This window comes from Cheilinus undulatus, linkage group 15, assembly GCF_018320785.1.
Source record: "Cheilinus undulatus linkage group 15, ASM1832078v1, whole genome shotgun sequence".
NCBI lineage: Eukaryota > Metazoa > Chordata > Actinopteri > Labriformes > Labridae > Cheilinus > Cheilinus undulatus.
This window is the reverse complement of record NC_054879.1, coordinates 24,844,772-24,872,676: the sequence shown is the minus strand read 5'-3', so window position 1 is coordinate 24,872,676 and position 27,905 is coordinate 24,844,772. Positions and strand designations below refer to the sequence as shown.

The following is a 27,905-nucleotide window of genomic DNA, read 5'->3' as shown; positions in this document are numbered from 1 at the left end:
ATCATTTTTCACAGCACTGTATATCAAGTACTTTATAGACCCCAAAATATCTTATTTTTACTCTCCAATTCAATAGCAGACAAGCAAATCCATGTAAAATCCAACATGCCCCTTATTTCTCTCCGATATAATTTTATTTTTTAAGGGACAGGTGTAAAGGCTAGTATTTTTTTCCCTTGTCAAGAAAAACAAAATAACTCTCGTATAGTTTAGCAATTATCAACTTGTCTAGTGTCAGAACCCTCCAACACTTCCTTCACAACATTAGACCCAAATTTCTTGAATTTTTTTAAACATGCAATGTATTTTATGAGGAAAGAAATTGGGCATTTAAATTTTAAATTGTAGCAGTCCCTTAAAAAATTGGTAAATTGTGTTTGTTTCAATGCTTTGTTAAAAGCAGGAATATTTGGATTTAGTTGGTGACCAGTCCATCTTTACTGCATTTTTACTCCTCCAGGTCCGTCAGAAGCCTCCAGCAGGGCGCAGCAGCAAACAGCAGTCAGCAGGGTGCAGTGTTGGTGGCAGCGGAGGTGGCAGCAGCAGTAACAGTATTAGCGGAGGGGGGGGCAGCAGCGGGGCGAGCAGCAGCAGCAGCAGCACCAGAGCGTCACCTGCCGGCACCATCAGAGCTCCTACGGGGCAACACAGTAGACCAGCGCTGGCATCCAACTTCAGTCTGGACGACATTACCGCACAGCTGGAGAAGGTGAACACAAACTCACTGAGTGGTCGTAACTATTTATTGGGTTTTTTTTGTTGTTGTTGTTTTTTTTAAAGCCTTCCACAAAAAAAGCCCTCTAAAAATAGCACACTTTGATATTTTTAAAGACAGCTCTGCTTTGCTTTGAAGCAGACAGAAGTAAACATTTCAAACTGAACTGAAGTCATCTGGCTTATAAAGTCCTGCTTTAATTTAAGAATAAAAAAACATACACCACGTCATGATTTTATAAATCAATAGAAATAGGTCACTGGACGCTGGAGGCAGAGAGGAAATGTGTTTCAGAGTTTTTATGGCTGAATAATACGTTTGCTCCAAACTGTGGTCAGTGTTTACTGCAGATGTGTTTTTTTCCTGTTGGGTAGGAATTAGCAGGGTGGAAACATGCAAGCTCATGGAGAAAATGATGGTGCAGTTACAAACAGACACTTGAAAACATCATAAAACAATGAAACATTTCTCAGAAAGATATGAACTGTGGGATGGACGATTCAAGAACATGCATAGATTTAACACCATCGTTTTTCCCTTTTGGTTTAAGATGTTTGGGTACTGCTGACGCTTTAAAAATAAGACAAGACCCTTTGGTTAGGTTTCATTTTGCCTAAAGCAGTAGTTCAGTACTTTTGATGTGATGATAAGTCACAGGAGATGTTGGTCTGCGTGGCTCCTTATCAGAGAGACTGGCTAATGTGCAAGTTTGACATCCTTGCACTGGGCGATGGCTCTAGTTTTTCCTTCATTTAACCCTCAGGCATCACTAGGGACATTTTTGTCCATTTGGGCAAATTTTTCCTCTTTCTCTGCTCACCATTTTGGCTGTGTTAGTGCATGTGGTCTAATTTTTTGCAACAAAGTTTCTTTCTTGGCAAATTTTTTAATTCAAATCTCAATTGCTCTAATAGGTCAGGGGAACACTGAAACAAATTTACTACCCTTTAAAGCCATTAAGGACAAAAAAGTCCACTTTCAAAAATGGCAATAAAAATAGTATACATTAATATTTTTTCTGTTTTTTTGTTCAAATCATTTGATCAACTTCAGTTCTGATTAAAACAATCAATTGTTGAATAATTTTCAGGATTTCAACCCTTTAAATGCCGGTTTGATTACAGGATGGTTATATTTTTTTCTAAAAAACACACAAAACATTTATTATTTTCCAGATAATTAATATTGGGTGGGATTGGGGTTGTTTTTTAAATCAGTCCTGGGTATGTCAAACATTAGCCAAAATATTGACTTTGATGCATTATTAGTTTTTGTGTAGCATCCGATTTAAAATTTACTATCCTTTCAGGTCATTAAGGACAAAAAACTACACTTTCAAAAATGGCAATAAAAATAGTATACATTAATATTTTTTTCTGCTTTTTTGTTCAAATCCTTTGATCAACTTCAGTTCTGATTAAAACAATCAATTGTTGAATAATTTTCAGGATTTTAACCTTTTAAATGCCAGGTTGATTACAGGATAAGCATAATTTAAAAAAAAAAACAACAAAAAAAAGTAATTATTTTCCAGGTAACTAATGTTGGGGGAATGGGTTTTTTTTTTTTTAAATCAGTCCGGGGTATGTTAAAGATTAGCCAAAATATTGACTTTGATGCATTATTAGTTTTTGTGTAGCATCCAATTTAAAATTGACTACCCTTTCGAGTCACTTGTGGACAAAAACGTCTGATTGACTCCCGTTCAAACATTTTTTGATCTCATAGCCATTGCATGATATAATTATGCATTCTGTAATATTATGGTTTCATTTTTGAGAAAAATAGACAAATTTGTCATTTTTACTGTTCATTACTAAAATCAGCCATTTCCCCATTATAGACCTATGTATGTAAAGTCTGTCATTTCATAAGTTTGTTTGTGCTTGTGTTATTGAGCTTATTAGGCTATATCAAGAAAGTGTTTATATGTGTGCGTGTGTGTCTTAAACATTTGGTTTAAGGAAGATATAGCATATTTTCACTTTTTATCATAAACGCAACATTAACTTTAAGTAATAAAACTGGCATTTAAAGGGTTAAAGTCCTCAAAATGATTGAATGTTTGGTAGTTTTGTGCACAGCTGAAGTTGTTTATGAGATTTATGCAAATAAAGCAGAAAAAATATTAATCTGTGAAGTTTTTGTAGCAGTTTTTTGGAATTGGACATTTTTGTCCTTAATGGCTTTAAAAGGTAGTAAATTAAAGTGATGCCTGAGGGTTAACTAATTAAACACCAATTTTAAAAAAAGCAGTAGATGAGTGGGAAAATATAAACATGATGATAACAATAATAATAAATACAACATTTGAAATATTTTTATGTCAACAAAAAACACTGGAACATTTACCACATGACAAAACCAATGGACACAACAAGTGTTACACTGCGTGTGGTGCAGTAATCCTTTAATCTTCATTATCTTGTTTTCATGATTGTGGGAAGATCATGATTGAAACTGAAAGTCGATTAATTGCCCGGCACTTGCCAGGTGACTTGTATTTCTTTCCTTGAAAGTACAAACACTCCCCCACCTTTATCAGATGTTAAACAATGATATACACCCTTAAAGGATGTCTTCAGGGTTTCAGGATGATTTAGAGCTTTTTAGAGTATTATGAGAGCTTCAAAGTTCATTTAATTTTACCTATACTTTTTTGCTTCCTGCTCTGTGCGTAGTTATTTAGCTCAGCTCAGCTCTGTCTTCACAACAGTCTAGGAGGACGTCTGCAGGACTGCTGATACTGCACCAATCCGTCTGTCAATCTCACGCCCATTCTACCCTCACTTGTGAACAAGACCCAGAGATACTTGACCTCCTTCACTTGGGGCAAATACACCCTTTCCACCCAGAGGGAGCAATCCACTGTTTTCCAGCTGAGAACCATGGCCTTGGACTTTGAGGAGCTGACCCTCATCCTGGCCACTTCACCCCCAGCTACAAACCGCCCCAGCACCTGCTGGAGGTCCCCAGCTGAAGGGGACAACAGAACCACATCATCTGCAAAAGTGAGGTCATTCAAGTGTAAATCCTCCCCCTGACTGTGCCTTGAGATCCCGTCCATAAAAAATCTCAAACAGAAATGTCGATAAGGGGCAGCCTTGGTGGAGGCTAACACACTGGGGAACAAGTCCGACTCTGTGCTGAGAATGCGAACACAACTTTTACTTTGGTTTTACCTTACCTGATGGCTCACTGCAGTGAACCTGAGACCCAGTATTACCTCAGTGGGTCACAGCTTTAACTCCGATTCCTCAAGAAGTCTTGTAAGGGTAAAGAGCTGGCCCACTGTCCTACTGTCAGGACAGAATCTGCATTGTTCCTCCTGTGTCTGAGCTTCGACAATTGTCTGAAGACTCTTTTCCAGCACCCCAGAATAGACTTTCCTCTGGAGGCTGAGTAGTGTAACACCCAGATAAGTGCAGCACAGGTCAAGGATGCATATTTACTCTTTGTTTAGCACTACTTCAGCATTCCACATACATGTTCCTTCCTTGAGAAGTGACATTCCGAATGGTTTTGCTCCTTTATTTAATAAAGTTTTATATCTGTAACTTTTAAAAAATCAGTGATTGAACCCAGGCCTTTCCTTTTTGTCCTGTAATTCTCCATCAGGCGTCTCTTAGTATGGATGAAGCTGCTCGTCAGACGTCCTCTCACTCTCTCAGCTCCGCCTCCACGTATTCATCGTCAGCCTCAGTGCGACGTCCCGGAGCCTCTCAGCGCCAACATCGGCGTACAGGATCAGTGGGAACGGTCAGCGAGCACGAGGTAAACTCAAAGAGACTGCAGCCTCTGTGTTCTGTGCTGTTTTAAGTTATTTCAAGGGTTTTATTATGTAACATTTTGAGCTTAATTTGGAGCCATGAAGTTCATCTAAACTGCTCTTTATTTAAACTTCATGAACACGCCCCCTACAGTGTTTTTATTTATTTATTTCTGTCCTGTCTTCAGGTGCGTTCCATCGTTCACTCCTCACGCTCCTCAGTCACGTCAGCCTCTGAGGTTTCAGTAAACTCCGCCTCCTCCATGGACTCGTTGGACAGCGTTCTTCGCAGTGAAGCAGACGGTCAGCAGGCCTCTGTTTTACCTCCAGCTGAAGGAGCCGGACAAGGGCACATGGAGGTACAAGACGTTTTTATTAAAAGAACAAATGAACCATTTTATGTCCTTTTGTTCAGATTAATCCTCTTCAGACCACACACAGACTGGATAACAGAAGAGGCACAAACTGGCATGGTCTGAGGTTTGAGGATGATTATTTTTAAACCTTGTCTACAGAAACTGCAGCCATCTTTTTAAACATGAGGTAACTACATTCAGACCAGAGGTTCGTTGCTGGACAGGCACTGAGGATGGTTCAGCATATGCTAAAATTAGGTGCAAGTAAAATCTTCATTCAATAACATTTAAACTCTCTTTTAAAAGAGAAAAATATCAGTATGAAGCACTTCCATGATTGATTGATGTTCACCTCTTACCTTCAGCCTCTCAGAGTGATTTTCAGGTGTGTTGAAAGGATCTACCTCTCTAAATACTGACCACTTTCTGGGATTACGCTGAGTCTGCGATCGTTTCAAGCAGATTATCAGGAGATTAAATGGTTTATCCAATAATTGCATTGAAAACACAAAGAAATCACTTGTATACATGCCTGTAGTTTCAGGACAGTGATTCAATAGAGAAGCGTGTTGATGACAAATCTTGAACACTCTACAGGACTTTTATTCAACTGCTGATTTTTGACTTTTCCATTTTTGAGGCAGCAGGTTTCCTGCAGAAATCCACAACTAAAATTGGAGAGTTTCATTTTGTTCTTATTCAAGGCAGACTAAGGTCATCATGTTACAAGGTTTTTAAATTTGGATACAGTTTATGGAAGATTTAAACAATATTAATAACTATTTTAGCAGCATTTATAGAAGCCCAGGGTTGCCAAGTATTAAAGCAAGAAAAGCCAAAAAAAAAACGAAGTCACTTGATTCGAACGACTTCTTTGTTGCTTTCTTCGTGCATTGCCACCATATTAATATAGTCAAATTCATCACATAAGGAAATATAAGTAGACGAAAAATATGTGACTTTTCCAATAATCACAGTGATTACATAACATTAATTTTACTAAATCGATTTATGATCCAAATTCAAGTGTCACTTTGCACAGACATAATATGCAGCAGGAGATTGGCTGAATGGACGCTGACGTCCCCAGTAGACAATACAGTAGACAAGGACTGTGCCCGTTTTCTGAATAAAAAGCTGAAACGACAAGATTACATGGATTTTAATGAATCATTTAAAAATGATCATGATAAATGAAAAACAGGCCTCATCTGTAAAACATGCTTCATTAAAGTCCCTCTAACAGATTTCTCTCATTAAAAACACTCTGAATAGTAATTTAATCTTAAATAAAACTTTAACTTTATCAAGCAAACAAAAGAAAACCTGAATCAGGCCCAGGCCCATAAATACAGTCGTCAGGGTGGGTTCAAGGAGAATGTTCTCAGGTCTGCGTAGGTGTAGTTGGAATATTTGGGCCTGGTTTTAGGCATTGGTTATGGGCTTTGATACTAAAATGATTCACAGACTTACAGCTAAAAAGTATGAGTTAAGAAGAATAAATGAGCAACATCTTGCATTTCCAGGCAAAGACATTGCTAATCCTAAGCATCTTTGTGAGCTTAAAGCCAGCTTTAATTCACCGAATCAATACATTTGATTAGAAATCGGTGATGTATTTCTATCATAACTAAAGAGAGCAGATTTCCTCCTTCAGCTTCCTCCTTGTTCTTAACAGCGCTGCTTTCTTTAACCTTCTTCTGCAGCAGCATTTTGTATTTTCTGGCCTTTTCTCCTACTGCTGCTGCTAACAGTTTCTGCTGCTCCAGGCCGTCTCCTCGCTCTTTTTAGGAACAAACTCTGCTTATTCTCTCCCAGAACACGCTGAAAGGAAAGCTCTGTAAATAATCTTCCCTGAAATCACAGACGTAGACAACTCAGAGCCGTGCTGGCGCAGTATGAACACCGAAAAAAACTCACGACATTCACAAGGGCTTGATTTTAACCATGGTGGTTTTGATGTTATGAGGATTTTTAAGATGCTGCTCCTCTTTTATGTCCATTGAGGAAATTTTAGCCCATCTCTTGTCAATGATTTCACCATGTTCGACCCCCGTGAGCATCACTGCGAACACAAACTGTGTTATGTGAGTATGAAACTGGGTTAGCGCTCCATTTCATCCAGTGTATGCAACGATTCAGCAGAGACCAGCGATGAAGAGAAAGAGAAGGAGTAAAAAAAGATGACTGAATAAAATTAGAATAATGAGATGATAGGCCAGAGTGAGTCAGCAGAGGAGTGAGGACAATAAAGGAGTGAGAGAGGAGGGAAGGTGGACACTTAAGGGCGATCATGGAGGAGAATAAGGAGTGACAAGAAAAGAAAAGAGAGGAAAAGCCGAGGAGGAGTGGAGAAACAAAAAGAGGAGGATTAGAGGAGAGGATGTGAGATGGTGTTTTGGCCCAGAGCAACACTCCCATGAGTTTAGCTCATTAGTAAGTGGGACTGCTGCAGTTTGAGCGTTTTTCTGCTTCACACGCTTATTCTGGGTTTATGTTAAGGTCAGAAAAAAATGACAGAATCTCACTAAAACCTACTGAAATATACAGGATGAATTGAGCATTCATTTTCAGGCTTTAGCCCTTTTAACTCATTGAGTGCCAGCCCTTTTATAAAATGGAAAGTGCCTTGTGCCAGCGTTTTTGGCCATTTTGAGTCATCTTTCAAGACCCACAGAATATTTTGTACTATGATTCTGAAAACACCAAATAGCTCAAATGAAAGAAGAAAATTTCTATTTCATCATGGAAGAAAACGTTTCTTTGTAGCTTGTTCCGTTCTTGATTTATCTGAAGTTGAATCGAGGCTAGTTTCACCAAAAAGACCACTTTTTTTCTAGAAAGCTGAGAAAAATGCATTTTTGTGAAAGAGAGTCTGTCAAGCAGAACAGTGATTTGAATGTTATAATATTGCCTTCAATGACATAAAAGACATTTGAAAATTGTATTACAAATGTGATTTTATTGTAAAATAAATAACAATGCTTCCAGTCACTATCATGCCATTCACACTCTGGAACTGGACGGCCTCCACGGGACCCCCCTATATGCCCTCTCCTGCTTGTCGCTGTATGCATCCAGCTGGCGAGAGGCTGCCTTTTTTCTCCGACGAACGGGGGACAACCTTGAGGTATTCTTTAGCCTCTTTGCCGGCCGAGGCAGATCACTAAAAGCACTGATCCCTGGATTCACTGTCGTTAAGTTCAGTGTTTGTTTCAGTGAGTAAGCGATTTCTCAGGCAAAAGTTTAAAGTTTCCTCCAGCGTCTAAGTTAGAACTTTTAGCTTGGATTACCTCCGTAACGATCGCTCTGCTCTTTGACCCCAGGGTCTCCACCTCTGACGTTTGATCTACCGTCACTTCCGACTATAGTGTTCCGAATACGTATCCCAGAAGCCCCAAAATTACTCAGGGAGCATGAGAGCGCCCCCTTGTGCCAGCAGCCGAAAAAACACTTTGACGTATATATACGTCAATGGCCCTCAATGAGTTAAATGGAAGAATGATTGTAGCTCAGTTTGTTGTGCAGAACCGTCAAAAACAGCCTTACACATTAAAATGGGAAGAAAGCACCATAATGAATAGCTAATCAGACAGACATGAGACATTAGAAAGGAAACTCAAACTCAAACTTGAGCGAACCCTGAAAACTAGGGGTGTGACGAGACTTATTTTACAAGATGAGACAAAATTTGGGCCTACAAGATGAGATTTTACACTTTTTTTAATTTTGGAAAAAAATACATTGGTGGATAATATTTCCTTTAAACAACTGAAAGTCACAATGCATTTAGGTCTATTGAAAAATGTTTAAACTAACTCCTGTTGTACTGAATAGGCTATCAGTGCTTCCAAACAGTTTGTCTAACTCCGACTCAAACTGTACATATTAATGCTCTTCAAATCAAACCTTTCATTTTAACAGTCTACAAAATCTTTAATTTACTACACTATGCACTCATCCCTACAATTACAATATTTATTTTTAATATCATATTTAATTATATACGATAAAAGAAGTTAGATTATTTTGAAAGTACTTTAAGCACTATTTACCGACTGAAATATAAAAAGCTGCATCAGTATAAAATATAGTTTAACACCACTCCCATCCTCATTGTGGTAACGGCACCAGACCGTCTCCACACATGTGGATGAAGTGTGGAGTCACTTATAGACCCACACTGATTCAACTTGTGGTAACATAAACCTGAGACAGTTCCACATATCCAGGACATTGGATTTATATTTTACATCCACCTGGGCAACATCCCATAGACAGTGTTTGGAAAGGGCAGAAATTTTAGAAGAAACTTAGAGGGTAGTTGGATAAATGTTCTGTCTGTTGCATTTATTTAAGTAGTAGGTGTGACTTAAGCAAACTTGGCAGACAGTTGTTGTCATGTCAATCCACAATTCTTCACTTTCATGGGAGCCAGCTGGTAGATAAAACTCTTAACAGAGCAAAAACATCTTTCTCTATCCTTGCAAAGTAGATGGATTAACAGGCCTCTTGGCTGTCATCAGACCCGAAAATGATTCTTACCAATCAGTGGTAGCTACATTCGGGTTAAGGTGTGCTGGAAGCTGATAGCTGCTGTCAGGGTGTTGAAATAAGCTCAGATGTAGCAATAGTATAGAGGCAGTTTAATCAGAAATGGATCATACTCCTTTATTAAATAAAGAGAAAATACCATTACATGCAGGGTTTAGTTTTATTGTCAGCTGGTGTTACCTGGTGTATACAGTTTCTGCTAACATTCAGTTACTTATCAATACTTTTGAATAGGATAAGATTTTTTTCCATATGTAGAAGCTTCTGAGTCCACAGATTAAATTAAAACAGTTCCACCTCATCACCTTTAATCACAAAAAAATATTGAATATTTCAGCCTGTGAAGGACAAATCTTACCACTCATGTCTTTCCATGTAGCATCTCCTTCGTGCTGATTACTGCCACATAAAGAGGATCAGCACAAACAAACATAGGCGCTGGCTCTTGGATGTCAGGTCTTGGCCGTAGGGGAGAGCTGACTGTAATCGTGTGCGTTTGTTTTGTGTATTTGTGCAGTGTGTTTTGACCTAAATATTATTTTTAATCTGTGGTTATGGAGAGAGTAGTAATGCTTTCTATAAAATGATTTCTAGTGATTGAAACACACAGATGAGATTATAAAGATAGGAACAGAAAGTGTGTCCGTCTGAAAATAGATGTAGAGCACATAATGATATCAGAGGACTTTAAGTTAAAGTTAAAATATCTTTTGGATTAGCCATTCTTTTTATTCATTCCAAATCTGATATTTATAGATCAAAAACAACTTTTGGCTATAGAAAACACTTTAATCCTTTTTTACTCCACTGAGTTAGAACTGTGTCTCCATGCTGGACTCCAGTCTGCTCAGTAGGACACTGCTCAGCCTGAACTGGTGACTCACATCACACTGCTGCACGTGCTCACTAGACGTGGGATTATAAAGAGCTCAGTGAGCTGCAGATTTGGCCTGCGTCTGCTTGAATTCACATTCTAAGTAAATATGAGTAATACAGTAAATAATTCAACAAATAAATAATAAATAAAATCAGGCCAGTATCCTGCTGGCGTGAAGATAAAACTCTGAGAGTGGGTCTGTTTTTGGTGTCTAGACTTGTTCCAGTCAAGCCTGAAGCAGTTATAACACATATTTGAATTATTTAACCTTTATTCTACCAAAGGAATGTTGACAACACTGACTGTGGTCCACTATGTTCGGAGGATCAAGTTTGGTGTGACAGCAGACTTTAAAAAGTCTTGAATCAGACCTTTAAAATTTAAGGTCATAAAATATCTCTAGAGTTCACTCTACCTGAATTATTAGCAAATCTTTACTGCCCAAGTAACACAATTTGATTTATTATAAAACTCTTTGTAGATGAGCTTTCCTGCTTATTCACAGCCTTTATAGTAGCTCTTATGGCATCATTTTACACTTGCCTGTCTCCTATGTAAACACCCCAGAGTTAACTTTTGTGGCTTGGTATCCCTACATGCTGATGCAATATACACTATATGGACAAAAGATCCATTGCCACAGGTGTAGCCATGCAGTCCCCATTTGCAAGCTTCTTTAGTGCACATTATGTAGAGTGCTGCTCCATTATTTTTTCGTCTATCAGATTCATGTAAGCTGGTCAGATTGGGGCTACTCAGAGGCTGCCTGCAAGTTGGATTTGACCTGGGGGCTGCCAGCTAGGTAGCACAGACTTACCTGCAATATAGATCCACTGTTTTTTGGCTCCATATTGTTACGGGAACTTTTCTGCTGGTATTTCCAGATGATATATTAGCAGAATGAACAATTACCCATTCACAGGCCCAATACAGTCACTGAAAACATCAAACGACCTTTTTTTTTTGTCACAAATCCTGCTCTTCTTTTCCTGGAATTTTAAATTAATCTGAGAAAAAAAAAATCTAAGCAGATCAGGCAGGTGGAGCTTTACACGTCTTCTCACCAAATATGTGCTTGACTGATGATGTACAACCGTCTTAAAGGATCAGAAGGATTTTCTTCTTCCTCGACGACAGATGTGACTGATCCATTCTGGATGGAAATATGTTCCGAGTTACTTTATCTGACGTTTGTCCATGTTTTCTCCTGTATCATTAAATCTGTTTACCATGTGGACGTTTCTCCTTCACAGGTGTTTATCTCCGCTGATGTTTTCCTGCTGCTGCTGCTTCTCCACAAAGCTTTCTGCTAAACCTCCACATGCAGTCGATCAAGCTGCACATTGATTCACCAGAACTTTCTCCCTCTTTCTCTCTGTTTAAAGCACCTTCTGGACAGGGAAACCTCTCTGATTCTGAGAAACATAGCAGGAAAACCTTCACACCTGCTGACCAAGGTGACACATCTTTCCTTTACTGCACTCCTCAGCTCTCCTCCTGCGGTTGTATTTCTGCATGAGTCAGTGAGCATGCTAGGACAGTCATGATCACTCTGCATGTCTCTCTTTCTCTCTCTCTCTCTCTCTTTCTGTATAATCAGGGGTAGCTTGTGTTTGTTTGTTTTTTTGTGACGCAAAGTGCCGGGATGTGTCCCATTTGCCTGCAGAATTCTGGTTTTAAATCTCAAAGCTTTACAGAGACTTGAAAACACACTTTTGTGTCCCCAAATAAAATCATAACAACTCTGATTTTTGATGCGATTTACCTCACATATATACTGTGTAACACTATGCATGCAACCTGATTATACCTCAGTTGAATTGGTCTGTTATAATGTAAAGAATCAGTTGCTTTTTTAGATGCATATTTAGATGGATTAAATGGTGCAGCTACTTTTGAAATATGTTTAAAAAAATCAAAATGGAGACTTTAAAAGGTACCTTTTATTACAAAAGCCCTACATTGAAATATATCCATACATTTTAACTACCTTGTTTTCCCATAATAGAGCAATTTCCAATTGTTTTTTCATGATTTCAACTTATTTTTGAGATAACAATAACTGGTTTTCCCATGATGACGGGTAAATTTCTCAAGAAAATTACTGAAAGTAACTTTTGTCTATATAACAGTACTTTTATTTCACCACTAACTTAATTCTCTCCTAATTTTTTTCATCATGTTGATAAGTTAAAACTGGAAATACGTCTCTAGTATTAATGTATATAAGGCCACATAGCCATGTATTTTAATACTTAATAAGCTTGTTTTAAGACAGTTAAAATCATTATTTGATAGAGATCAGATTCAGGTTTCTCCCTTCTATTTATAATTCAGCTACCTTTAATTTGCACAGAAGCTCTTTTTTATATCAGTAAAAAAGAAAAATACATAAATTGTGTGAAAAATGTAAGTAAATTTACTAGCTCTTACTGAACATTCCAGTCTTGGTTGGAGGCAAATGCACCTGATATACCTGATGTTTTTTATTTGCCTCTTTAAAACATCACATACCAATACGTTTTATATAAAAGTGAAACATGCAAAATATTTCAAAAATAAATAAGGTCTTATTGAGCACTTTGAACAATGATTTACCAAACATGAATTCTGCCTTGAATGCTATTAAAGGTTTAAAAAAGGAGAAAATAGGAAGAATACACTGGAACCCATCAGTGTAAAGGTCGGTCTACTCTCTGTTTTTTGCAAGCTTTTTTAATCCGGCATTAGATTTATTTTAAATAATTTATGCAGCTAAACTTTGCATACTGGGCTCTTTGACTCCTTGAAAAAGAAAACTCTGGGTCTATCCAACCTGGCAAAGAATCTCATATATTGTCTGCACAAGCTTGTGTAACACAGCCAAGTTAAAAAGAGAGGATAACTTTTCAATCCAGTCTCTTCATAACATTGATGTGAGAACGTGGCCAAATAGAAGTGTTTACAGTAAAGGCAAAAGAGAGAGCGGAGCTGCAGCAACTGCTCTGAATTGAGGATATAATAAATGAAAAATACCATGAGTCTACTTGTTTTTTTATCAATGCAAATGCAAAGAAAAATGACTATTTTAAAGTGTATATTTCTGAATTCAGAACATACAAAATTAAGTAGCGTAATTACAAGTTTTTACAGTACTATTTCACGTTTCCCCAAAAAACTATAAGGTTTTCCCTTTTGAAAAAAAAGATACTTCTCTAATAGTGGAACTATTGCAAACTTAAAGGCCTTTCTGCAGGCAAACCATTTAAGTGCTACTCAAAAAAACAACAGCAGCCTTTTATGCAGTTATATCATTGCACAGCCAGGCAATGCAATCTAATTGCAATTGTCATTAGATTAATTGTGTAGTGCTGATTCAAAGCCTTTGTCCTGTAAAGCTTTGTGAATAGCAGACATGACTGTAACTGTGAAAATGTTCCTTATATGAGCAAAAGCATCTTCTTTGCCATGGGACTGTTTCTCATCTTTTAACCAACTTCTTGTTTTTGGGTGATGTTTCTGACAGTCAGATCTGCTGGTCAGAGGACAGGCTGCTTTCTCTCTATGAAAAATGACGGGTTTCTTTGTTCAAGAATTGAGAAAGACATGATCTGAGAGAAAGCAAACTGTACCTGACTCCATGAGCACGGTGTGGGGTTTAAAAGTTTTATTTCTGTTTGATGGGACTGAAGAGTCTTACAAAAAATGTGTCACACAGGAGTGACTGTAAAATCAGAAAGCCTGTTCAAAGAGCCTGAACAGTTTTGTGATTTGCATATTTAATGACAAAGGTCCAAGATATTTGTTGTGTCTGTTGAACAGAGGAAAAGCCACAGCATGCTTAGCCTCTGAACATCATGTGTTCACCATGTAAGACTCATTCAGTATTATTTATTGCTTGTAAAGTTTGAGATCATAAAAATGATCATTTGAAATGAATTCTCGATGTTTTTGGATATAAGGGAGGTAAGTGGGACGGTCAACACTTCTCTGTCTGCCTTCATTAGCCAAAATCAGTAAACCAACCTGGAAATGTTTTCTGTTAGAAATTCTTTGACCTAAAAAAGGAAAATTAAATTTGTATATTTGACCGCTATAAATATAAATATGTTAGAGCCCGACCAATTTATTGGCGCGCCGATTAATTGGGCCAATTATAGCGTTTCACAGATTAATCATCGGCCAATATGTAGCTGATGTATTTACTTTTTTGATGCGCGGGGATTGTCTCTGCTCCTGTCGCTCTGTGTGTGTCCATGCTGAACTCCCCCTCAGATGCAGAGTGCAGCAGCAGCTCTCCCTCACTCAGTGTTGCCAACTTAGCGACTTTGTCACTATATTTAGTGAGTTTTCAGACCCCTCTAGCGACTCTTTTCCAAAAAGCAACAAGTGACAAATCTAGCGACTTTTTCTGGTGTTACTGGAGAGTTTGGGAGACTTTGACGTGAAAGCACGTATCGTTGTTGCTCTTCTCGCTGAGCAGCAGCTGCTGCCGTGGGCCCCTCCCTGTCCCTAAGCACTCACAGGCTGCCCTGTCCTCGCGCAGTTCGACTGCAGCAGAGTAGAGGACTAACGCTCGTTTCAGACTGGGATCCGGTTTTGCTGCTTGTGTGTGCCGCGCATGTCAGCTCTGGTTCCTGCCGGTGCGGCTTTCACACAGGGCGTGAGTTTTCTGCGTGTCAGCCGCATGTCCCTGCTCTCAAAGCCCTGTCCACAAAGCGACTTAATTCAGTGTATAGAGGAAGTGTGTCGGGAACTATTCAAAATAAAAGCATTCTGTACAAGAGAACGGAGTTTCTCTATAGAAATGCTAAACCGGGCTTTTACTTTGAAAAGCATAAACCAGAAAAGCATTCATACGGTGTTCATCTTTCCTGTGACATATTCTACCAGTGTGGAGCCAGAAAGTTTCACTAATACTAGATCTTTAGAGAACAACTTTATAAAACAGGTGCATTTAATCTTGTGGCCTTCCTCAGGGTTATCAAGAAACACACAATCTAAACATATTCTATGTGCATATTTGCCACAATGATGTAAATATGGCTCTCCATTTATCATTTTTCTGTCTAATATGGTCCACAGCCACGATTTAAGACTATTTTACAGCGTCTAAGTTGCATCTTTGTGAAATAAACAAAGATAAATGCAACTGGTCATTCACATGTCCACATTTGTGTTCATGTACAGTATATATCCTGTGTATATCTATGTTCTTATTTCATATATCAGCCAATTTATCGGCCTTTTTTAGCCCCCAATATCGGTATTGGCATCCGCCCAAAAAACCCATATCGGTTAGGCTCTAAAATATGTCATAACATTATCTGTTTAAAACAGCAATCACTGCAAGACATTTGTCATTAATTGGGAAATGGCCTATAGAGATACAAAAAACTATATTAGTACCACGCTGTAACCTTTCTTAAATAATATAACAGGTTTTGCTGTCAGCTGAATTCCAGTGAAATTTTGTTTTCCAGAGAATTTTTTAAGGCTTTATCATTAAAAACCTTTGTCAAAAGTAAGAAAGTCACTTGAAAAATACCAGGCTAGTCTAAATAGTTTAGACATAGTTTAAATATAAAGGGTTCAGCAGGGATGGCTTCACTTTTGGAGCTAGCCTCAAGAGGCTTTTTTAGGAGCTGTAGTTTTCAGGGCTTTTGCATCAGCCTGCAGCTAAATCCCCAAGTCAGTTATACTCCTTAGTGTTTTTCTTTTCTAAAGTGCATCACTGATCATGTCTAGTTTAAACTTTCCCTGTATGCTGGTTTCAATCACGTTCATCTTTTCCTGAAAATCTCCTAAGCCCTGTTAGAGCGGTGTGCGTTTAGTTGTCAGCTGTGACCTGAGAGGACATTGTTAAGCAGCCTTGGTTTGTTCTCCTCTGTAATGACGACTTGGAGGCAAGCCAGTTTCAGTAATGGAGCTTAGTAGGTGAGCCATAGGCAAGCTAACACCAATCAATGCGGATAATGGGACTAGATAATGCTCTAATCATTGTTCGTGGTGCTGGCGTTGTTGTTCCACCCAGATCTGGACACCACTGGAGAGCAGCCTTTTAGGAGTCCAGCTGCAGAAAAAACACCATAAAATGAAGTAGATCACAGCTAAAACATGGGGGGAAACATGTAATCTCATCTCATCTCATGCTACATTTTCTGGAAGATTAAATTGAACATGTCCATTTCTGTTGAGCATTTCTTAAGCTATAAGACATAATGTACATAAATGTCCATGGATAAAATGCTCCTGATTATATGTGGCTATAATGTTGGGCATGCTGCAGCTCTTAAGCTAAAGCTGCAGGCTTCTTAATGGCTGAGGGCAAAGTTTTATTTTCTGTATTAGAGAGCCAGTAAGGAGGCTTTATTCTGATTGGATCAGCGTTGGCATGTTTTGACTGGATGAGGAAGCACATGAAGGCTTTTGATTGGATGTCGGAGGACTGGACCAGATCCCCGATGTTAATCTTCTTTGGAGTAAAGAAGGGTGATTCCCTGGAGCATCAAACACACACACTAACACACACGTGCAGACACTCAGCAGCTGGCTGGTTGGAAGGCTGGTAACGGGCTCTCTCAATTATCTTTCTGATGGTGTCGCTGAGGCTGACACATCTGCTCCTCCTCCTTTCATCAGCCCCTTTCATTTTGGATAAAACACAAATCTTTGTGAGCCTCGGGGTCAAACAGAGGTTTGGGTCAAGCAGACGACAGCGGTTTACCATCTAGCAGCTCAAGAAACCTAAATTCTCCAAGAGTGGGTCAAAGCATACAGCATGTATTTTCACTAAGAGTACTCAGCACCCAAGTAGAATAAAAACATAGGTTGTGATAAATATTCACCCAACCATCCGCTGTCCCTTCATCCATTCATCCCTTCAACTATCCATTTTCATTTTTATATCTTGTATTCACAATTCTTCTGTCCATCCATCCATGCATCCACCCAGCCATGTATTCATCCGTGCATCCACCCACTAATCCAGGCATACATTCATCCGTCCATCCACCCATCTATCAATCCATGCATCCATCCATCCATCCATGCATCCATCCACCCACCCATGCATCCACCCACTGATCCACACATCCATCCAGTCATGCATTCATCCATCCCATCCATCCATGCATCCCCCCACTGATCCACGTATCTCTTCATCTGTCCATCCACCCATTCAATAATCTATGCATCAACCAATCCATCAATCCATGCATCCATCCATGTATCGATTAGGAGAGGAAGGTGGAACTTTCTTCCCAGCAGGGAGGCCAAACTAAACCTGGGGTTGGTTCAACTCCCCATATGACATCATGAAGGGAAAATCAGACAACGGCTTGTTTTAGCACACATTTTCTGAAAGGTGGATTTGGGGGGGGGTCTGATTCTTGAGGGTGTTGTGGAAAGGCCAGGGGCCCATATTTTTGCAAGAAAGGGTATATTTTGAATTATATGTAACCTTTAAAAAGCTGCATTCAGCTTCAAATCCAGATTTTACCTCTATGAAAAGAGTATGAGCAAGAGATCTCATCATCTCTGTTTCTTTCTCCTGCAGCTCAGCCTGATCTCACTGATTACCAGCGTAAAACAAGCTGACCTGCCACTGAAAAATAGGGTGATTTTATTTTAATTTGCAGCCCCAGATTAGAGTGGGTGGAGCCACAATGGTGCCCGACAGATTATAGTCTAAGGGGCCCGTGTAATTCCTGCAGCAGTGATTATGCTGAGGCTGTAGTTATCACTCGGCTGCACTCGTCTTCCCGGGCTCTGCTGCATTTGTGTGTTAATGTGTATTAATGTGTGCAGTGTCTATGAGGCTGTTTGTGCTATGTGCAGTTCTGTGTCAGTGTTACACCACCTCAGCAGCAAATGCTAACCACGCTCACACAGCTGGCCCACTTCTGCCACATGGCTCAGGAGGGACACATTCCTCATGACTTCAAAGGCAGCGGGATCTTTCCTGGCACACGCTAATTTTAGTGGCTCTATAATGTAGGTCAATGAATATCTTTAAGATGGAAAGAGAACGTTTATGCTGCAAGCTGGAAATGATGATGAGGAGGAGGAGTGGGAGGAGACAAAACAGGCTGTGATTGGCTGGGCAGAAAGGAAACAAATGAAAAAAAATTATCCAAATTGAAGAATTTATCACTGAATTAAAATGTTTAAAGGTGCCATGAAGGAGCATTATAGACAGATTTGGGCTTAATGGATTATCCTTTATGAATGTGTTTTAACTGGTTCTCTAAATGAATGGAAGGATTTTCTTTAATGATTAAAAAGAGCAACAATTTGACTAATTATATTATTATCCCTGTGTAATCCCCTAAAGCAATTTGATTAATGGGTAAATTAACATTATTTTATGCTGGAAAAAAATAGAGGAGTAGAGTAAATAAAGAGGTTGTTAAGGTTTTACAACTACAGGTTCTTTTCAGTGAAGTCTGCAGTGAAGAGCTCCAGATGGGGGGCAGGAAGTGATTTCTGCATGGACAATTGCTATCAAAATACCAACATTTTGTGCCATTTACACTGCACTATTTGTTCAATTTTACGCAAGAAAGAAAAAGTAGTGACACATTCAGTTAAAAAAGTTTTACAAGTTTGCAGAGAAACAGCAGCAGACATGGACAGAACAAAAGCCTCCATCTAAAGCCTGGATGAGGGCCCAGGTTTAGCTCAGTTGGTAGAGCAGGCGCGTATACAGGCAATAATCCTAGTTTGGTGCATGTCTGCCCCTGTATTTGCAGTGTCTTTTAAACAGTCCTATCTAGATAAAGGCAAAAAGCCAAAAATAATTTTAGAGTCTGGATGAGCAGACTCAGACAAGTTAACATGTGGTCCAGTTCCACCAAGCGATCTGGTTTGGTTCAGTTCAGTATGTCATCGTTTGACTATGATCTTGCCTTGGTTTTCACAGCAGATGTTTGTCCAGTCTCACTCATTGTGATGGGAAATCTGTTTCTTAGAGATCAAGATCATTTGGCCAAGGGTTGACTGATATTTGGAACCGATATGCATTTGTTAAATGACAAAATGTACTTAACGTGACAAAAGTAAAACAGCATGTTAAAAAAAAATTAAGGAAAATAAAAAGTTTAGCAACACAGTTGCAGCAGGAAACAGGAAGTGATGCTGTACACTCCCTGTGTCCTGACCATGGTAGTTGTGTGACAACAAACCAGTCAGATAGTGTTGTGGGTGGGACTTAAGGTGAGTCTGGGGAGAGTGAAAATATAGCCAGGGGCGAAGACACACCTTAGTGTGCTACTTCACCTTGCAGTGGAGTAGCACACCTTTTAATGAATTAATTTGATCAGTTATCAGTTTAATTAAATGCTTATACCGATAACCAGCTAAATGCCAATATGGGAATCAATAATCGTCCAGGCTGATAATCGTTCTACCATTAGAAATGATGACCAACCACAGGCTGACTGGCTGCTCCCGGCTGGTCAAATGGATTTGCGGCATGTTTGATTTTTCGGGTGTACCTCTGCACAGACTCATAGTGAAGGCAGAAATACGAGCAGATTAACCTATTTTGAGGCATTTTCTTATTTGTAAGCTGTCAAGCAGCATCTTAAATCATCATGAAGAAAGCAGGGGTGTCTTTTTGATGTACTTTCTGCATAGCAAAGTTGATAAATGAGCAGGAAAAAGGTCTACCTGCAGGCCTTCAGCTGACAGAATATTTGTTATTATTTAGCTGCTCATTGTGCTTGCTGGCAAAGCTGTTTATGTGAGGGAAAGAAGATGAGGGCAGTTGATCTGACTTGAAACCTTCATGTGTGAGAATTTCAGAGGAAACTCCATTAACAATTGTCAAAATCTGCCCTAATGTCACTTGAACAGTGTGAGTTCATAAATCGTGTGTAATGGTCGTTTACACTGAAATATGACCTTGTCATGATGTGGCCCCACCAGATTTTTTCATGATTCAGTTAAGATTCACAGCTCAGCATTGCCAGCCTCCAATGGGTATTTCTTGTTTTGGATTTAGGATTCTGTTTAATCAATACCACATTCTATATGCTCCATTTACTAAACAGTGAACAGTAGGACTACTTTATCAGCTAAACGGAAAATATGGAGACTTGAATGTTGTTAAAAAGTATTATATATTCACGTAGTAAACCTTCAGTTAGTTCCTGAATTGAGAAAATAACCATGACTCATTTCTTGATTGTAAACATGCTGGAAATTTGACGGAGGTAAAGCAGTCAAACCAGGGAATGTTGAAACAACCATCGTCTGATTATTCAGTATATCTTAATTCTTAATGACACTGTAGTCTACATCTTGTGTCAGTTTGCATTAAAACTGGTTCTAGCTAACATCCATACTTGCTGATTAGGAGAGTTTTAGATGCCTGCAGCTGCTTTCAGCTTAAGTGTGTCAGTTTCCATTAATATCTTCATCATCACAGCTTTCAGATTCATTATGGTCCACCTCATCTCTGCCTTCAATATCAGCATCATCATCATCACACTTCTGATGAATGATCTTGAATTACTATATTTATTACTACATATTCAAATTGAAGCTGCTTTGTGAAGGACTCTTTTGTCGCCAGCTTTCTCCAAAACCTGAACATTACTGCAGAGATAAAGATGATTTTTTCAGTGAAATGTTTAATCATTACAACAATAAAAGCTCAATGAGACAAAAACAATCTCCTTAAATCTCTGTTACTGCTTGCTGGTCTTCTGTGGCAGCTGTTCCTTACGTTCTGCTGTAAAGTCTGCACCTAACTGACCCTACAGTGAAACTAGATCACCTGATTTTTGAGTTGTCAGCCTGATCATGCATCATTTACCATGTAGAGGGGGACTACGCTAATCATGGCCCCATCGGCTGCTCCTGACCATTCAGATGAATTCTGGGATGTTTGATACTTTGGTTGTTTACCAGCAGAGCCAGACAGTAGGTGATGCAAAGATGCATCCTGTCATCACAGTATTGAAAAATGTTTCCACAGATTGAAATACCATTTCTGATATTTTTTAAATGCTATCCTTTTGTATGTTTCTTAAAACCCTGCTTTTAGCGTCAGTTCTGGAGAAAAATGGACCAGTTTTGGTGCTTTTGTTGCTAAATCTATACGTTAGCTTGAGTTAATCCTCTTCTTCAACCTTTAATTCAAGCATTAAATCCAAACTACAAACATATTCTCATCAATATGAAGCTGTTTATGAGCTTAAACTGCTGCTGCTTCTGCTGCTTGGAGAATTTGGGTCTAGTTTGTTTATGCGAATTTGAGTGAGAGTACTTGAGGGGGTTTTGGGGGAGCCGATAAGCAGATTGGCTGCTAATCTCCTCTTCCTCCTCCCATCATCTTCATCCCTTTCTGCCCTTTCGCTTGTGCACAATATGGATTGCCTCGTGTGTTTTGGGTCGACAAGTGGAGCGCAGACACCCGTCATGTGTGGCGAAGTGGCTGGAAAAGACCCCTGAAAAACCACAAGCATGCCGAAAAGCATAAGAGATTAAGAGCTGCTGGCAATGAGGGAGTTAAAACGGAGTGAAACGAGGACAAAACAAAAAGAAATATCAGATAAGTGCAAAGACGAGGAGGAGAGGGAATGAGAGCTCGAGATAAAGAGATCAGAGCCTCTGCATGGAAGTTGGCACAGCAGCGGTGCCCCTCCCCCATCGCTACCCCGTCCATCTCTACTTCCCTCTCTCTCTCTCCCTCATTACATCTCTCTCACTCGGCCGGGGAGGATGTGACAGGACAAGGTAGCATCTTTCAGCTTGATGTGACAGTGAGGAGCGGAATGAATCAGTCAGCAGACCAAACAGAAAGCTGCATCTCTAAACAGGCAGTCATAGGTTCCCTAAATCCGGTGAAGACACGAGTCAGCCTGTTAATCTAGTCGATTGCAAGATAAGTCAACCTGCAGCACCGTCAGGGTGTAAACTGCACAACTGAGGGATTTTTTTGCACATTTTTCGTCTACTTGTGCGCCTTTTTGCACCTGCCTGCAGGTCTTGTTTTTGCCTGCAATCTTCACTGCTGGAATAACTCATCCTCTGTCTCCTCTGCCTCTGTTTTTCTTATCTTTGTCCTTTTACTGGAAGCTGCACAGTTTATGCAAACTGAACAGGACGAAGAAACTCGCACTGACTGGACTTTTTAAGCACTTGTCCCCGTGTTTGCAGCTGCTGAGAATCTACAACGCTGCTACATGTTTGTGTATGTTTGGGAAATTTGGATAATCCTCCTTTAAGAGACAATAACTAACATGTAGCATTTGAGCTTTAATCCAATCTCATTTCCCAGCAGCCAAAATAATCTGGACATAATGACTGTGATGATAATGAAGAGGAGGAGGGGAAGATGCTGGTTTTGCACTGCTGGCCACAAACGTCTGATGATTCCTCACAGTTTGGGCTCCCTGGAAAGTGCAACACTGTCTTGTTTGGACTAACCTTGGGCTGTTGTTTTGGCTCTCTTCTTCCTGACTTTCCTTCTCTTTTCTGGGAACTTCATGCATTTAAAACACCTTAACTTTGCAGATAGAAACCTGGATCTTCTGGAGTTTAAAACTGGATTTTTGCACTTTTTATTCGATGCAAAGCAGACACAGAAGTGTTGATTCCTAACAAGAAACCACCTGAAAATAAATAATGACTTCCTGTTGGAGGGGTCAGGTAGGAACAGATTATAATGAGCTTGTGTGGCCTTAATATGGATTGAGCGATAGCGCTGCAGAAATTATTCTGTCAATGCTGTTAGCTTTTATATTGACTTTATATTATATTGACTGATATCATATTGATTATAATGTGTGCCTTTTGTTTCCTTTGTCGTTGTGAAGGAGGAGCAGGCGGCCAAGCTGAAGGCAGAAAATATCCGGGTCGCACTGGAGAAGATCAAGGAGGCACAGGTTAAAAAGGTGAGTCTAGGTTGAACCAAACAAATGCCGACAGAGAGATGAAGCAGGGAGATCTCAAGTAGAGTTGGACAATGTGGACCAAATCTCTTATGTCATGATATTTTCCTCTGTAGAAATTTAAAAAGGTTGTAACAATAGTAAAATTATTTGAAGCCTGTTTGATACCACTCAGTGGTGAGCAGTAAACCTGTATTGATACTTCACTGGTAAAATTTTCTGCTGTGAAATGGATTTCTGCAGCACCTTTATCCCTGGTTTAAGTATATGGATTGTGTTGCAATGCATGCAAAAGACAAAACCAATGTTTTACTCCAACACTAACGAGCAGCCAGGTATTAAACCCAACATAACCTGTTTGACTCGGTGTAATCAACGTGAAGCACAGCAATCAAGTAAAACATGTTTTCTTATCTCCGAGTTTAATATTTGTAATAACAGCAACATACAGCAAATGTGATCACTTTGCAAAGTGTCTCTGTCAGCCTGTTCGGGCTTTAACACAAGCTGTGAGTTGCAACGGACAAACTCAGCTTGTCTTCAGCCCAGCGCTGCAGGAATTCCTCTTATAATGGCCTAAATACATGTTTACAGCTGCGCTTTAACCCAAAACTCATTTTTCCATGATGATTCAAAGAAGTGAGCAGCTGTGGCTTTAAACAAAGTCTGAGAAGCAGTTATAAACACTGTAGCTCCATACACTGCTACTAAAGCTAAGTTAAATCAGCGGTAAACATGCTATTTACAACAAGTTCTTCACAAAGTCCATAATTATTTGCTTGAGTGCTTTTATTGTGAACGCCCACATCAGGAAATGTCATGTTATGAGAAGCATAATAGTACAGGTGCAGTTACAGTGAAGTAATGCAGAGACTTATAAAATCATTTTTCTGTGACCTTATGCTCATAAAGGAGTCTGGTGTGTCATTTCTTTTAGAGGAAGGAGGAAGTTATAACACCTGAAAATGTATTTAAATGCATTATCTCTTTTTGATTTTGGAATACAGTTATATTATACCGTTACCGCAACGGGCAAAACCAAAAAAGTACTGCAAATAGAATTTTAGGCCATATCTAAAGTGTTTGTTGTGGTTCCTGATTGGTAATTATTCTGTCCTGTAACAACTCTGCTCAGCTGTCCTTAGTGTTCCCCCACATAACAGGATTTCTGATCAGAAATATTGAACATTGTCATTAAACATTTGCAATCTCAAGTTAGAGCTGTTCTAAACGTCTTCCGTGCAGATGAGGAGGGTAAAGTCACTCAGCACACCATTCACCACAGAAATCTGTCAACATATACTCAGCCTTTGCTGAATTTGGTTGAAGGGGGGTATTGGACCGTAGATCAGCAGAATTATCTTGTAGTAATATGCCTGTATTTAGACGATGAACAGGAGTCCCCAGCATTGGGTGTCTAAGACTTCTGTTTTTGTTGTTTTAATATCAAACAACCATATGTAGCTGTTTAAAAAAGATGCATTTCCAATAAAAATTAGGATTTAGTTGTCTGTCTTCTTTTGTGTTTTTTAAATCTGTTTAAGTGTTCATTTGGGACATTTTTCCACAGTAATATCTATATTAAAATGTGGACTAAGGTCAAAGTTCATACACCCATAGTTTCATACAAGTAGCCTGTTTATATGCAATTTTACATGACAGAGTTACATTCCTTTTGTTTATAGTCTGGTAAGAACGACAAAATGAGCATTTCAAACATAACCCAAAATGGGATTCATTTCTGTGGCACATGGTCATGCAGTAAGGAAATGGCATTTTTTCTTTCTATATAAACTTGATTTTAAATTCATAAAGGGGTCAGGAAAATGTTTATCAACAGTCATGGAGGGTTGACGTTAGTGTCAAACACCTGCCTGAATGAGAGACAGAGAGCTGAAGACTGCTTCAAATAGCATGCATGGAGATCAGTGACTGTGCTGTCTATAAAAACCGAGTCCTTGACCTTGTGGTCGTCACCACCTCGTTCTGTGAGCTATTAAAAACTCAAGACTCATGAAGAGGTGGAGGGGCTTGTTAATAACTTGTTAAAAAACACTGAAAAAGTAGAATAATATCAGCTGTAACAACTCTGACAGGATTAGATCTGCCTCTGCCCTGCTCTTTCCTCTACTGACTGTGATGTGACTGGTCCCTCATCTGTTTGACTCTCAGGACGTAATCTCTTGAGATTGTCAAAAACATTGCAAACATTGTGCAGATTGTCCAAATAACTGTTTCTGACAGTTTGGAAAAACCTGACGTAGTGCCATATAGGGCAGTTAGAACTCTTTTTCAGGACTAAATCTTAAGTTTCAGTTTCATTTTCAGCCATGACTCCCAGCTGTGCCGCAGCAGAAGGCTGAAGGGTTAAATATGGATATCTACAACCAGATGATATTCTTTGACTTCTCAGCTTTAGAAAATTGTTGATACACTCTATTTCTTCATGATCTAAGATCGTTCTGTTGTGCACCCCTATGTTACTGTGTTGCAGAAGCACAAAAGAGCACAGCAAGCAGGAACTTCACATGCACACCTACCTGTTTGTTCCCCCTTCATGCCTCTGTACCTGTCATAGTAAAGGTGAAACATCAAAATATCCCACCTTGAAATGGAACTGTGAATGAGCCTGGTTTCATTAATTTTTTACCCATAATATGAATGCTCCTAAATTTAAAAAAACTAATTCAGTGATACATAATTTCCCTTTTAGACTAAGCATTTAAGAATATTGTCTTGTGGTCAGTGGATCTTACTGTAAATAATATTTATACTGAGCATTAAGTCTGACAAGGTTTTTTCAAATCAGCATCAGTATTAGCTATATCCATGAAAACTGTAAAGTCTTAGCCTATATCTCGTTTAAACTTTTATTGATATTTCTTTAAAAGTCAATATAATACCCAACCCTAATGTGTGAGTCCACGTCTGGCACGTGTCCAACGGACTCGGTTTTCTGGGTCAGGTCAGTGTTACTCCTCGTTGAAAGCTCCGGTCAATAACAGCTGGGGTCAACACGCACTCACATATATACACAGATACACTCACACACACTCGTATAAACACACACAGCACTCAGCATAATGACCACAGTGAGTTAAGTCCCAATCCCACTGAGAGAGAGTGGATTAACAACCTGGATTACTACTGAGACAGAGCACAGCTACCTGTCAGTGTGCGTTAGTCGTCAGTGTGGTTATCCTGCTGAAAAGTGATGGTAAATCGTTAGAAACGTACCCACCCAGGAATTACAAAAAACAGTGGACTGGACTGGAATGGGCAGGGATAAGACATATCCACTCAGTCCTTCTTATCATCGCCATAAGATACAGCATCATTCAGTTGATGCTGCTTCTGCTGATTTGATATTTAGCCATGATGTCATAACCATCCAAGGCAGACTTAGTTTTGAAAGTTTGAAACTTCATACATGGTCATGTAGAAGAAATCAGCCTCAATTTAACAAAAACTCACAATCTCTGGGATAAGAACTACAGCAGTGATTGGTGGAAGGTCTCTGTTACAGCTGCTCTGCCCCCATCTGTCTTCAACTGTCGGCTGCTACTAGGGAAGTTAACAGTCTCACACAAAAACATACAATGGCCTTTAAGGCATTGTAGACAGAAGAAGATGTCTTTAAGAATCTCAATTAAGCCCCTCCTATGGACCTAGATTTGGATAACCCTGAACTGGATGGAGAACCTACAGACATTTATTTGACTTCATTTCCTATAAACACCAGAGGCCTAAAATATGCACTTCAATGATCATTAACTCATCAGAGTCAATAGTAATTTTCACTTTGTGTTTGTCTTTTGTCCCTGGTGTTTGTGAAATGGACTTTTTTTCTCATAAAGCAAACTGGAACGGAAAAAAACAGGTCAACTTTGATTATTTTGCCTAAAACCTGCAAACAGCACCAGCATTTTATTGGTGATCAATTCAGATTAATTGGCTCTGAGTCTGTGATGCATTTCACTTTTCAATTGCTTTGACAATTGCATGATTTTGCTCATATTACATTTTAAAACGATGCATGTGTTTGTTTAATTTACACCTCAATATGGTTGTGTCTGCAAACATTTTGCGCAAAAATAAACATAATAAGATGACATCCTTCTTCCTACTCCCCTTTCTAACAGAATCATCTAATGTTGGCAGTTTCTTTTACACTACACTTTTCTTCATTGTAAATTTTCTTTTATATGTTTAAAACTAAGTTTCAGATTCAAGAGAAACCATGATAAAGTGAAATGAAAGATTTACATTCACTATACGAGCAAAAGTATCTGGCTACACACAGCAACTCAGCCGTGAAGCAGAAGACCACGGAAGATCACTGCTAAGGCACTTGGTGCATAAATGTCAGTGGATATGTGTGTGCAACGGGAGCTACATGGAAGAAGTCTCCATGGCTGAGCAGCTGCATGCAGGCCTCACATCACCAAGTCCAATGCCAAGTGTCTGATGGAGTGGAGTAAAGTACACTATACTGTGCAGCAGTGGAAACATGTTCTGTGGAGTGATGAATCATGCTTCTATCTTTGGCATAGATATCTAGACCTAGATGGAGCTAGATGTTGCAAGCATCAGGGGCTTAGACCAAGACCAGGGGGGTCTGGGGAGAGGGGAATATATATTCTTTTTGCTTTACAGTGGCTATTTCCCTTATTTTTATGATTGCTAATATAGGGCACAGTGGCACAAAAAAGTGAGCACAGTGTTCCTGAAAAGAGCAGTAATCTCCATCACA

At 39.2% G+C, this 27,905-nt stretch overlaps 1 protein-coding gene across 6 annotated transcripts in view; it reads left to right on the top strand.

Moving 5' to 3' along the window:
• raph1a (Ras association (RalGDS/AF-6) and pleckstrin homology domains 1a) overlaps positions 1-27,905 on the top strand; it is a 143,285-nt gene that overhangs the window by 91,608 nt on the left and 23,772 nt on the right. For 4 of the 6 annotated variants that reach the window (XM_041806242.1, XM_041806238.1, XM_041806239.1 and 1 more), the window contains exons 6-10: positions 461-709; positions 4,334-4,489; positions 4,673-4,843; positions 11,657-11,728; positions 23,078-23,155. In XM_041806242.1, the coding sequence (XP_041662176.1) occupies positions 461-709; positions 4,334-4,489; positions 4,673-4,843; positions 11,657-11,728; positions 23,078-23,155 (726 nt within the window). The remainder of the gene's footprint in view (positions 1-460; positions 710-4,333; positions 4,490-4,672; positions 4,844-11,656; positions 11,729-23,077; positions 23,156-27,905) is intronic. The other 2 variants (XM_041806244.1, XM_041806243.1) reach the window with 1 other exon arrangement.